Source organism: Sceloporus occidentalis, unplaced genomic scaffold (assembly GCF_023333645.1).
Source record: "Sceloporus occidentalis isolate IW3139 unplaced genomic scaffold, rSceOcc1.0.p SCAF_4, whole genome shotgun sequence".
Classification (NCBI taxonomy): domain Eukaryota; kingdom Metazoa; phylum Chordata; class Lepidosauria; order Squamata; family Phrynosomatidae; genus Sceloporus; species Sceloporus occidentalis.
In genome coordinates, this window is record NW_028316984.1 from 197,848,338 (window position 1) to 197,862,735 (window position 14,398).

Genomic DNA, 14,398 nt, shown 5'->3' on the forward strand with positions numbered 1-14,398 from the left:
AAAAGAGATTAAACCAGACAAATATTAAAACAGTAGTATAAAATCACTGTTAAAATCAATGGAAGATTTGTAAAAGAAAGAAATTAATAGTGGGGATCAGATAGGATGGAAAAAGGATGGAGAAAAGGGGAGAGAAGTGGAAGGGGGGAGGCAGGATAATAGAGGTGGACCTAATCTGGAAAGGCCTGCCGTCTTAATAGCCTTCTTAAAGGTTTCCAAGGTGGTAATCTGATGGATCTCGTCAGCAATGGCAATGGGCAACCCTCTCTGAAGAAACTTGTCTAGAAAACCCTGTGGGAGGTTCGCCTTAAGGTCGCCATAAGTCAGGAACAGCTTGAAGGCACACAACAGACAGGCTTATCCAGATGGTTTTTAAATGATGAATTTTAAATGTGGATTGTTTTAATATGTGTACATAGTATTTGTCCTTTTAATTATCATCATCATCATAGGGGTTGTTCACAGTATTACTTGTTGCAGCTTAAGCCGTCAGTCATTTGATGAATTGCACATGGAAGCAGTGGTGCTATGGATTGCATTGACAGAGTGATGGCAAGAAGTTAGTGTAGGTACTAACAAGAATGTACACTAGGTTGATGGTACGGAATACCATTAATACATGCACACTTTATGGAGAAGGGACCTCAGATGCTGCTGCTTGTGCAATGATGTATCTTTAGTTTGGTAACCACCTGCTGCTACCCAAAGTGAGACACAAGCTGGGACCAGTCATTCATATTGTCTTGGTTTTTTGAGGGTATTTGGAAGCAGCAAGATTTCTCCCTGTGTTAGAGTGCCTCCAAAAGTCAGCATGGTGACAGAGATCTGGCTTCACATGAATAATGGCTGCCCACCAAGGCCAGCCTAGATTTGTGAACCTGTGTTTACAAAGATGAGTTCCACTGATAATTTAGAACATGGATGGCTGAAGGGCATCTTGCGGGCTAGGTCAATACCCAATCTGCATCAAAATGCGGTGTAAGCGTGACTCATGGTGTTCACTTATAATGCAAAAACAGGAGACTGTAGTAAATTCAAAATCACATACAATTTTATATTTTAAAAAAAGGTCTATATTTACTCCCTGAACCCATGGTATAAGACAGTGATGGCAGACCTTTTAGAGACCAAGTGCCCAAACTCAAAGGGGTTCCCACACCCAGTGTTACCTGGTGCCAGGGGGCAGGACATCTGGAGGGACATGACTTATGGGGGGTGACTTTGCCTTCTGAGGACAGGACTTCCAGGAGGGTGAGGGGAAGAAGAGGAACAAGCATGCACATGTTCCTACCCTTCCCTGCCCTTCCAGACCTTTACCTGTCTCCAGAGAGGCAGCTAAAGGCATGGGAGGGTGGGGGAAGAGTAGGAACAGCTGTGTATCTGTTCCTACTCTTCCCCCATCCTTCCGTCACAGGTATAAGATGGGATTTTTACTGAGTCACCTGCTTGCTTGGGGACAGTGTTAGCAGCCACTAGTTCTATATAACTGCATCCTCACTCCTTGGAGCTCAGCCTCTTAGGAGAGAGCAGAAGGTGAACTGTGTTGTGGGGGATATCCTTCACTCTTTGTGGGTTTTTTAAGGTTTTTGTGTGGAGGTTGTTTGGCTTTGGCCATGTGCTGTCCCTGAGGACATGGTCTAAGCCATGGGGATGGGGCCTCTGCTGGGTACTGACTTGCTTGGGGTTGGAGGTAGCTCTGGTGACCTGGTGCATCTAGAGCCGGGGGGGGGGGGTTGTTGATGTATGCCTCCCCCAGGCCCCAACACCCATAGTGACCTTCCCCTGCACAAGGTTTTGTTTGTGAAGATGGGGAACTGAACTGTAATATAGTCTCTCTTTCACAACCAAAGTTGGTTATCAAAGTTGGTTGTTGCTTCGGTATGAATCATTTCGATGACTTCACAGGTTCTTGCAAACTAGCTTGGATTTTGATCTTTGTAGAAGTCCCACAGGAATGCAACTGTTTTTCATAAATATATCTTTCTTTATAGGTTGTCTTGGAAACGGAGATCACAAACAAGTCTGCATTGAAACTTTATGAAAACCTTGGCTTTGTACGAGACAAGAGGCTGTTCAGATACTATTTAAACGGAGTTGATGCACTGCGTCTTAAACTGTGGCTGCGTTAATAGGAGAACCCTTCTTCCCAGCCGACATGGCAGCGGTGTCCTTTGCATGCAATGCAATTTATGTGGAATTGCTTTGCAAGTGGACTTAACTTCCATGCAGCTCTTCTCTGTGAGTGTCTCATCGACCGTCGCACCTAAATCGTTGCACTGTGTGGCATGGCGCATCTTGTTCTGAATTTATGACAGGTTTCAGACTTCAGATCCTCTTGGTAACCAAGAAGATGTGCCAGTAGGTAGCCAAGATACTATCTTTTCATTTGCAAGTCTACTGACTCCTGTTATATAAACGGTGAACATTTGATCTAAGAACCTGTGTATGTGGAACACAACTTTCTTTTGGTTCAAGAGAGAGAGAAAAGCCAATGTAGATTGTAAAATTCTATAAGTATACTAACATTTCATACAAAATTCACCATAGTTTTTTTCTGGGGAAAATGAAAACAGCTTCAACTTTAGGTTTTATTTTTCAATATTGAACTTTCCATTCTTAAATATTGGTACCTCAGTGATTAGTGGATGAAAAAATGTATTGTAGGGTGGGGTGTGTGTTACATCGAGTAACGGTAACAATTAAATTGCGTCTGCCAGTGCCTGTATAGATACGTATATTTGTCTCCACCGCTAATTTTTGAGTGCATGCTTTTCTTTTCTTGATTTTTTTGTCTTTGCAAGAATGGCTTTTATTTAAATTCTGGATTTGATAATAATAAATTATTTCATTTATAATTTGGATACTTCTCCCATGTGAGGTCTTACAAAGCCCTTCTCTTCTAGCAAGAATTATAAGATAGCTTTTTTTAAAAGAAAAGAACATGAGTAGCTGCTAAAGGGAGTCTGATGCACTTTTTCCTTTAAAAAGAGTGAGGGATCTTTTTTAAAACAAAAAAAAAATTAATGTAAATTGGATTGATTTTTATTTAATCAAAATTATTGCTAGAATAGTAAAGAACCATTATTTGAAAGCAGTTGGAACAACCTAGTGTTAATTTGGATTCATGTTGCTTTGCTTTCGTGTTCTAAAAATGCTCCATTCTTCAGTTTTTATCTTGAAAGCAAGTTTCCAAGTGTACCACAAAGTGCTTTCCTCCTCCTTGGTTTCTTCTAAAGTTTTACATAAGCCAATACCCTTGCAGTTTTATTTTATTTTTTTCCTATTTCTTTTTTGGCAGAAGAGTATCCAAAGTCTGGATTGAAACATTCCCCCTTTTAAAAACAGGCTATATGGGCTTATTAAAACCAACATCCTTCTTCAGCAGTTACACAGTGTGTACTTCTGTCTGTCAGTGCAATATGTAAAGCAAATCACTTCTTTTTTGGCAGTTCAGCAATGACAGCATTGGTATATAATAATAATAATAATAATATATATGAGCAAAGCATAAAAGTGACCCTAGATGGCTCATGGAAAAAATGCTTCCTTCTATTGAGAGAAAAATCTTCAGAATTCAACTTTGCCTTACTATGTTGTATGTTAAGGATTCAATCTATCATTTTGTAAAATGGTTTGAGTCACTCTACATTTGAGAAGACCTGACCTCCAGTCACCCTTTGGAGAAAAAGACCCATTCTGGACAGCTTAGTAAGTTTAAAGGAAGGCCATCCTTATTTTGCACAGACTGAGCATCTCCCCCACTATGTATAAGTTGTGAATTGTATTTGGGACAAATAAAGGATTTTAATTTAAAACTGGCACTTCTCTCCAGATACAATTTGTATGGCTCACCTCCTCCTCTCCCTTAGCTGAATGAAACCTGAGTTGCACCACTTTACAACTCAGAACACTTCGAGAACTATCCACCATATTTGTACTAGCACCTAGCTTCTTACTTACCACAAGGTATTTTCATTCTTACTACTGTAGCTCTAAATGAGTATGGACAACTTGTGCTTCTTCAAATGCTCATGAACTGTAACTTACATCAGCTTTGTCCAGCACGGTTAGTGCTGAGAAATTATGGGAGCTGTATTCCCAGCAACAATTAGAGGGCCACAAGTTGTCCATCCTTGCTCCTTAAGAAAGCTACTAGAGTATGCCAGCTTAGCTACTGCAAATAAAGAGGAAAAGATGCAGGGTCAGTGATCCTGAACTCTGCAGTGAAAAGCTTGTGATCACAGTGATCAGATGTCATAACTGTAGAGAAAGACAAAGCACCATAAAATGTAGGACATTAAAGAAAAATGTAGCACATTACAAAATAAAAGATAAAAAATACTAATATAAATAGAAATTCATTTCATATGGTTTATTTGCAGCTCACATTACGTATAGTGCATTTATTATGTACTCAACTATATTTTTCTGATGTACTTGTCATCATTACAATGCCTTGTTGAATTACAATATACTTACAGAACTCTGAGCAAGACAGATGCTTAAAATTGTACTTTACTAGCAGCAAACCCTTGAATGAATCTACATTTAAATTATTCCTTTCATTTGTCCATTGTGCTGAACTTAAGGAAAAAACCCAACGTGTGCATCGTGTCCTCAAGCAGCCCATTGCCTAACACCTTTGCTGCCCTTTTCTCCTCCAAGAAACAAACACACCCTCAGCTTTGGGGGCAAGTCTTGTCTGCTGCTGCTTCTACAAAAAAAGATCTTTAGAAATATCCATCCTATCCTCCTATTTTCAGCAAGTTCAGGCTGCCAAGTAGACCCATCTCTTGAAGGGGAACAGCAAACATGGTGCTACTCAGTGTGCTCCTTATCCATGCTCAGAATGGAGAACATTTTGGAATATCTCCTGGAAAAGGAGGCTGAAATGTAGGACATGTCCTGGTAAAGGACATCTGGTCAACCTGCCTATGGGGACATATGTGAAAATACCTTTTTGCTGTGATTGCCTCATGTGTATGCCTGACATTACAGAAAGTGAATCTGAAGGTTTCCTAATTGATGCCACTCCTGAGGTTCTATGTTTAAACTGCATCCTAGTTTTTCTCATTGGATATTTCCATATCTGGTGAGTCAGTATAGTTTCCATGTTCTTTGTTAAAACCGCTAGGTACTAAACAAGGGGTGGAGATTGTACAGATCTTTAGGACATTGACTGTATTGCTGGTAGGTTAAGCTCACCTGTCTACGAAAAACTCTATAATTCTTTACCCTCTGTATTAAGGGGTCTCTGGTATTGCACTCTGAAGACTTTTATTTCTGTAGGTTGTATGTTTGGATTGTTTGTCTGTCTGTCTGTCTGTCTGTCTTATATTTCCTTCACATAGACAGAAAGTAGTTTGGTCAATGGGTAGATCTTTTCAGTGAGTCTCAGTAGACCAATAGACCTGTACTTCTACAGTATGGAATACTCTTTCTTCCAACTCTATGATTCTGTTCTGTTGGGGATGCTTTGATTTAGATTTCCTACATGGCAGGGGGTTGGACTGGATGGCCCTTGCAGTCTCTTCCAACTCTATGATTCTTTGATTCTAATTAGGCTACTGAAATAAACCAGGCTTGAAGAAGGAGAAGCAGAAACAGACTTTTGTCTGAATGGACTACAAACTTAGTTCTGATCTTGAAAACAATTTCTTTGTTTGTGTTCTGTAACTGGTTTGCCCTGAATATTTATTTTATGCCTTGCTCTAGTCAGCCTTTTGGCTTTGCTGAAGTTGGCTTTACACTGACCTAGACTGCTTCCTCACATGAAGGTTTTCTACATACCAGGACATTTTCTTTTTTAAGAAACAGGACCATTCAAATGTATATTCATTCTTCTGCTGTTGTATGAACATAAGATGTATACTCTGGATCAGATCAAAGCCTTTTCTGGTCCTGTGTTTCATCACCAAGGAGTCAATCAAATGCCTGTGGCAACCCTGCAAGTAGAGCATGAGGTTAGTGGCTCCCTCCCACTCCAGTTCCTGGGGAAGGAATGTTCAGAGGCATATTGCTTATCGTTGTTGTTGTTGTGTGCCTTCAAGTCATTTCTGATGTATGGTGACCCTAAGGCAAACCTATCATGGGTTTTTCGTGGCCAGATTTGTTCAGAAGAGATTTGCCATTGCCTTCCCGTGAGGTTGAGAGCCTATGACTTGGCCATGGTCGCTCAGTGGATTTCATGGCCAAGCAGGGAATCAAACCCTGGTCTTCAGAGTGGTGTCCAACACTCAAACCACTATGCCACATTGGCTCTCACTGCCTGTGATACTAGAGGTAATGTATAGCCATTGTGAATAGCAGATATTGCTAGTCTTACCATCCATGAAAAGTGGTATAGCTATACCTCAATTAATGAAGCAGATTTTTACTGTTCATTACTTTTTAAACAAGATTTGATGCAAGGGGCAGAAATTACATGGGAAGAATAGAGATAGGTTTTCAGTATGTTTCAACAAACTTCTTATGCAAAACCAACAGTATGGGCGAGAGCCAGCATGGCGTAGTGGTTTGAACATTGGACTGTGACTCTCGGGACCAAGGTTTGAATCCTGGCTTGGCCATGTAAATTCACTGGGTGACCTTACAAGTCACACTCTGTCAACCTCTGAGGAAGGCAATGGCAAACCTCCTCTGAACAAATCTTGCCAAGAAAACCCATGATCAGTTTGCCTTAGGGTTGCCATAAGTCAGAAACTACATGAAGGCACACAACAACACTATTAGGCTTGTGAAATGAAACAACTAGGTCAGGGAAACCTTGCGTAAGCAAAAACATTTTGAACCTTCTAGAGACCATTTAAAGGCTTCTTCCAAAATGCATCCAGAGATTATTTTTCTTTCACCAGCCTCTGCTTTGCTTATGATTTCTACTTGAGTGGCAAAAATCCATGCTTTTTGATATGCTGGAGGTGGGTGGTGAGACACGCTTACCTACTCTTCCCTTTTTTGTTCTGCTGCTTGCTCATTATCAGTAAGATAATCTGGAGGCAGACACTGTTTACCTTGTCTGTTGCAGGCAGGTGCACTTGGTTATGGTAGGACCAGTGAGATTCTGGCTCTTTCCAATGTAAGCTTTGTTTCTTGCATTGCTCATTGCAGACCTCCTGCAGCAATTCAACACCAGAAAGTATGTTTCTCCAACCTTCCATCATCATACCAGTGCTAAGGGTGTTAAAAGGTTCTGGCTAGACAGAGGATGTGGAGAAAAAGGAGGACTGGGCAGGTGTAAAAAACTTTTGTAAAAATGAGTTTCACTGTCAAGTGCTTTGTTAACTAGTTATGCAGGTACAGCTGTTTAGTCCAGGAAGAACCACTGCAGCTGCTTTGTAGGCATACAGAACATGGTATATAGTAGAATTCAAAGATATAGCTGAATCAGTATGTAAAGAGATTTATCAGCACCTTTGAGACTAAGGGGGCATTCACACTTTTTTGCCCCGAGAAGATGCAGATCTCCACAGTAATGCAATACCTAATTGGTGTTCCTACTACATTTTCCGTTTCCGAATCTCTCCGTAGCATTTTAACCCTGTTGCCATTCACACTTGTCACTGTTTCAGTTTAAAATGGTGTGGCCTCCATTTCTGGGAACGATGCAGTGTGATCTGTATCGATTTGGTAGCTTACTCACACTACGAAGATGGGGATCATTGCGGCTCTTTAAAAAAGATGCGGGGGAAAAACCTAGTATCAAATGTTCTGGCTTAAGTGGGTTTTTGGTACACACACGCACACACCCCGCAAACTGCACCAAGTGCAGTCGGGGCAAGTGTAAACTCCATGAAAGTAACCCAGTTTCGCACCCAATTATTTTCATAGTGTGAATGGGACCTAACTGAAAGAAAGAAGGTGGCAGCATCTAAGTCTACTATTTCCTTGGACACATTTGGATCTGAGGAATGCATCTGAGGAAGTAGACTTAAGTCTACAAAAGCTCACGCTGCCACCTTCTTTCTTTCAGTTAGTCTCAAAGGTGCTACAGAATCTACATTTTATGTAGTGTTGGTTTATCTTCCTGTCTGGCTAAGATCATGTAAGACGTTCTGAAGGAGCCCACTTCAAACACTTAGCAGCTTGAAGAGCTGTTGTCACAAGAGTTGGAGAGTCCCATATGAAGATGATGAATCTCTACACACATCAGGTTCTAATGTTGCCTCCAGTCTAATTTTTAAAAAGATTTTAATAAAAAAGGATTTGTCTTCAAGGACCAAAAATGCTCTTGTAGTCTTGCTTTGGCCATTTCATCATAAAGAAATCCCCACAAGGGTAAGAACTTGACTTGAACACCTGTTACAAGTGGTGTCTCCAAATAAATATTCTTTCATGTATATCCAAAGAAAAAGTGGAACAGTCATACTTTGACATATCAAAGAAAGTGAATATAATAAGGCTGTTTGCTAACAATGGTCCCACACTCTTTCATAACTTAGGGGGCATAATAAATTGTAGCTCCTAAGCCCACGAGAACATATTTTTCTGTTGAATGGCATGTTTGGACAGACATGTTGGTTTCTGTTTTTCATGGTCATTTCTTGGAATGTAGAGGCCTGTTTTGCGTGAAAATAACTGGATGAGGTGAAGTATATGCTCCTCTACAGGGCTTCAGTTGCATTACACCTGTAGTAAAAAGGAGTTGGAGAGCCAGTGTGGTGGTGTGGTTTGAGTGTTGGAGTACCAACTCTGGAGACCAGGGTTTGATTCCCAGCTCATCCATGAAACCCACTGGGTGACCTTGGGCAAGTCCTCGGGAAAGGCACTGGCAAACCTCCTTTGAACAAAAGAAAACCTCATGATAGGTATACCTTAGGCCGGGTCACCATAAGTCAAATATCACATGAAGGCACACAGCACCAAGAAAGAAGTTAATTCCTCTCTCTGTTCGCTATCATGCCTGTAATTAGGCCTTCAACAAAAGCACCCAATGCTAGCTGTAAGTGATCAGTATTTACAACACAAGATGTTTTTGTATAAACAGACTGCAGATTATTCAGGAATTGGTTTGATATACAGTGGGCCTGCTGTATTGGCAGCTAGTGCATGGTGACCAGATGCCCTCCTTTCAACCTACATTTCAACTTTTTGTTTAGGAGGAATTCCAAAAGGTCCTCCATTTTGAGGACAACTAAGAAGCACGCATTTACATTTACATTAGTGTTTCTAGCTTTTAATTTGGTCATGTCCTACATTTTTCTTGAATGTCTTACATTTTGCGGTCCTTGTCCTCCTTTGCAGTAATGACATCTGGTCACCCTGAACTAGCAATCTACCATTGGAGCATCCACAGCTCACCACACCCCATATTATTCAATGGCGGCACATGCACACGATAATGCGTATACGTGCATGTCACCACCCATTGAATAATATAGGGTGTGACCATCTGTTGTTTTTACTTTCCATACGGATGGAGAAGGTCCACTGGATTTAATAAGCATCCACAACCCTGGCTGTAATGACTGTATGTGGTGGCTACTTTTGTGACTTTTCCTTTATGATTTGTAGCTCTTTCTAACGGTCTGCACTGGGCCATCCCAAGGTTCTGAGATATTCTGAGGAAGTTCTTTTGTGTATCCACCACCATCACAGCTACTCCTGGTGAGGAAATGCCTGCTCCCTTGCTCTGGAACTCCTTGCTCTGCTGCTCCAGAGACTAGGACACGGAGCGATGGATGCAAACTATAGGAAAAGAGATTCCATTCAACATTAGAAAGAACTTCCTGATGGCAAGAGCTGTTAGATATTGGAATATGCAGCCTCAGAGGATGGTGGAGTCTCTTTGGAGGTCTTTAAACCGAGGCTGAATGGCCATCTGTCGAGAGTGCCTGGATTGTGTGTTCCTGCATGGCAGAAAGAGGTTGGACTGCATGACTCTTGGGGTCTCGCATTCCTTGGATTGTAGCTGTTAAGTGCAGTCCTCTTTTGTCATTGAAATAGAGTGTGATCCTGAATGGTTCTGCAGACTGCCTGGTTTTTTTTTTTAATCTTGTGAGCTGCCTTGGGTCACTTTCTGGGAGAAAGGTGGCATAAAAGAGAGCCATTAGGGCTGAAGGGTGGGATATAAATACCTAAATAAATAAATAAATAAATAATGTTGGCAGAAATAGAGGCTGTACCAGGTCTGTCCCTGTAATATTAACAGTAATACAGGGGTACCCCAGCTAACAAAATATTTAAGAATGAAGCTCTTTTTCTTTTTTACAAAGACATTTAAAGCCTGCCCAGCCCCCATTTCTTCCTCATCCTCTGTCAAGCTAGATATTTTTAGCAGCATTGGTGGCAGGAGGAAGATGGTGGAAAAGAACTGGAGAAACTGGCTTCTGCAATAAATAATGCAATAAATAAAATGTACTGGGGAAAATGCTGGATTCTGGCTGATCCTACTATAGTTCTGTGTGCCTCCCCACAACAGGCAAGATAAACCCACAACGGACAAGGATTCATTTTGGAAGCCTGCAAGTGGTCTTTAGAAGGTTCACAATGTTCTTGCTGACTTAATGCAAGGCTTACCTGACTTGGTAAGGGGAAAGGAGAGGAGGAGGCAGGTAAGACTCGAGCATGCCTAAGCATGGAAGCAGATGAAAGGCCCTCCCTCCATCCCAACAACCACTGCCTTGGCATCGGAGGGAGAGAAGAAGAGGCAGTATCTGCTGGACTTAACATCCTCTTTTCCTTTTGTGTCATGTCTTAATTTAGACTGTAAGCTCAAGGGTAGGAAACTGTTTGATTGTTATTTTACCTGTATTTACAGTGATGGTGCTATCTAAATATGATATAACAATTTTATGCCCTAAATCCTGTTGTTGGTGCTGACTACAGTAGAGCCATTCTATCAATTGGATTTTACCTATATGTTAGCTCCCCATTCAACAATTGATTGAATAGGGTCCAAAACACACTGCAGAAATAATCCAATTTGAGACCGCTTTAACTGCCCTGGCCCAGTGCTAGGGAATACTGGGAATTGTAGTTTATTATGGCACCAGAGCTCCCTGACAGAGAAGGCTAAATGTTTCACAAAATCACAGTTCGTAGAATTCCCTAGCATTAAGCCAGGGCAGTTAAAGCAGTCTCAAACTGGATCATTTTTGCAGTGTGTTTTGGACCTAGGTTACTCTAGTTGGGGCAAACCAACAGGAGTGCCAGCTCACATGTGTGCATGTTAACCTGGACTGTATCTATGCTGCAGAAATAATCCAGCCTGACACCACGTTAACTACCATGGCTCAATGCAAAAAGTTTCTGGGAACTGTAGTTTTGTGAGACATTTAGCCGCCTGTGTCAGAGAGTGACACAACAAAACTAGAAATCTCAGAATTTCATAGCATGGAGCCGTGGCGGTTAAAATTGTGTCCAAACTGGATTATTTCTGCAGTGCGGATGCAGCCTTGGAATACAAAGTTTGCCAAAACATGTTGAACTGCTCTTCTTGTCTGTGTGTGTTTTTGTGTGTGTGTCTCTACACTTTCGATGTTGTTTCTGCCGTTTCTGCCTTTGGTACAAAATTTTCTGTTGCTGTTGTTTATTGTGAAAGATTATAATAATTTCATAAGATCACCCAAAAACCATTTACATTATCTTTCGCTGTATAATTCTATTCACAATATTTCCTCTGTCACCCCTGGCCTGCTGTTAAAACCAGACAATATGTGGAATGGATAGCATCTAACTCTGAGAAAGGTACTTTTATACTCATAAATATATGCCGGGACTGATCTGGACTGGGTCCATGGGATGTAAGGAAGGGCTGCTTGAACCTCTCCCCAGCCACACTCTTTCCCATTTAATCCCCCAATGTGGGGCCAGTCTGGGTTGAGTCCTCATGGGGTGGTGGTGGCATATTTATTTCTCTCCCCCACCCTTTGGCCCCAGTTTAGGAGTCAAATTGGCTTGCAATAACTTTTTTAAAAATATTGTTAAAAATACACAAAATACAGAAATTAAGAAGAGATTGAATAACAAAAAAATCAAAACCAGATTGAAACATACATCATTAACCATGCACCCATATATACACTAACAGAACTCTTAGCAAGCTCCAGCACATTGTTTAGGTAAGAAAGGCCTTATAAATCATTCATCAAATGCCTGTCTAAACAGAAGAGTCTTTACTGGTCTGTGGAAAGAAAGTAGGGAGATTGCCAATCTAATTTCTCTGAGAAGGGAGTTACAGTGTTTTAAAAGACTGGAGGGACCAAAAATAACCTAGCCATGTACTACAGTTAACCTAGCCATGCCCTTCTCTGTAACAGTAATATATTGTCCACATTCACAGATTTCATGGTGCACACATTTCTGTCTTTATGAAGGATCCACACCCAAAAATACAGCATCTTTTGGTACTTCTTTCTATATAAAAGGAAAAATGTTCCAGACCTCAAGTAGAGATCGTTCTGTATAATAAGAGATACCTGTGAGCCCTATAAGGGAAAGGTTTACTGGCCCGCCAATAAGGGGTATCCTTTTATAATAAGGGATACCTGGCAACCTTAATAATATGCAACCATCAAGGTGAGTAGCTACTCATGGCCTTATCTCTGACTTTTCCTAATCTCAACCTGGTGGAGAGTATGACATCTCTGTGCTGCAAAATATATGCATTTGAAAAGGGATCTAGGAATCTTAGTGGACCACAAGCTGAACGTGAGTTAGCAATGTGATGCAGCAGCTAAAAATGCCAATGTGATTCTAGGCTGCATCAATGGAAGTATAGTGTCTAGATCAAGGGAAGTAACAGTGCCACTTTATTCTGGTCAGGCCTCACTTGGAATACTGTGTCCAGTTCTGGGCACCACAATTCAAGAAGGCTGTGGACAAGTTGGAGCATGTCCAGAAGAAGGTGACCAAAATGATCAAAGTTCTGGAAACCATATGCTATGAGGAGTAGCTTAGAGAACTGAGTATGTTTCACCTGCAGAAGAGAAGGTTAAAAGATGACATGATAGCCATGTTTAAATATTTGAAAGGATGTCATGTGTAAGAAGGAGCAATCTTGTTTATTGCTGGTCTAGAGACTAGGATATGGAGCAGTGGATTCAAGCTACAGGAAACGAGATTCAAAGTAAACATTAGGAATAACTTCCTCACAGTATATTTCACTGTTGAACAGCTTTGGAGATTTTTAAACAGAGGCTGGATGGAGTCTTTCCGGGGTGCTTTGATTGTGTCTTCCTGCATGACAGAAGTGGGTTGGATTGGATTCTATGGATTCTATGATTCTGTTAAAATGTGTTTTAAAAAATATCCTCAAAATGAACTAAGAAGAGAATATATAGCTATAGCACTTGTAGTAGTCTGATCCTCAGTAGAGAGTTGTGCCAAACATTGAAGGGGTATGAAAGTATGAAAATTTTAAGGTATGAAATTTTCAACTTATTACCAGGAAAATATAAATTCCATGCAATTGATGTGCTACATAGAGAAGGATGTCTGAATTTCCTTTCTGAATGTCCAAATAAATATATTACAGATGGATGCATAGAATTATTGACAGTTGGGGGTACCTGGTAAATCTGGACATTGAAAATGGGTCTTGACTTCAAATGTGTTTAAGAATTTATTTTTAATTTTTTTCATGTTATTTATATCATGTCTTTCTCCCTCTGCAGGATCCAAGAAATTACCGCACCAGAAAACATTGTGGCTTGCACTTAACTTAACAAAACCATTATTTTCCCTTGGCTCTTAGGGCAAAAATCTTCTGACAGTGCCAAATGCAAGGAGAAATATTCAGGCTGTTGGGAGAGAAACCGAATGATGGTGGGATTAAACCCACCCACAGGACATCAACCAAATGTATTTTTAAAAAAAATAATTTGAGATGTGCTGACAAACAACAGGGCTGAAAATAGGAGAGGAAGAAGACAAGAAGGGTAACTTTTCCACAGTTTGGATATGGGATCCTGTCTCGGTCATCTTGGCCATCTAAACTATTTAGCCTAAGGTTTCTCTATCTGATAATAGGCCTGAATTATTCCTTCAGTAGGTGTTTGGTTACTAATACCTCTTACAAGGAAAGAAAACAGTTCCTCAAGCTTAGCCATCAGGTATTTATTTATTGATTGGTTGAAATGAAACCCGGTTCTTCCTTTCTCCGCTTTCCGTTTAACAATTTTCTTTCAGCCATTCTACTATTCTCTGTGGCAGCTGAAAAAGCCAAGGCAATGTTGGGCTGCATTATAGAATCACAGAGCTGGAAGAGACCCCAAGGGCCATCTAGTCTAACGCCCTGCCATGCAAGAACACACAAAGCACCCCTGACAGATGGACAACAAGCCTGTTTAAAAACCTCCAAAAGAGACTCCACCACCCTCCAAGGCAGCATCTTCCACTGTCAAACAGCTTTTACCATCGAGAAGTTCTTCCTAATGGTTAGGTGCAATCTTTCCCATTG

General features: G+C 40.8%; 1 protein-coding gene across 2 annotated transcripts in view; it reads left to right on the plus strand.

The window, feature by feature from the left end:
* The window catches only part of NAA30 (N-alpha-acetyltransferase 30, NatC catalytic subunit), a 30,449-nt gene extending 26,630 nt beyond the window's left edge, over nt 1-3,819 (plus strand). For both annotated transcript variants that reach the window (XM_089522839.1, XM_089522838.1), the window contains exon 5: nt 1,992-3,819. In XM_089522839.1, the coding sequence (XP_089378965.1) occupies nt 1,992-2,129 (138 nt within the window). In that variant the 3' untranslated portion in view covers nt 2,130-3,819. The remainder of the gene's footprint in view (nt 1-1,991) is intronic.
* The last annotated feature ends 10,579 nt before the right edge of the window (nt 3,820-14,398 follow it).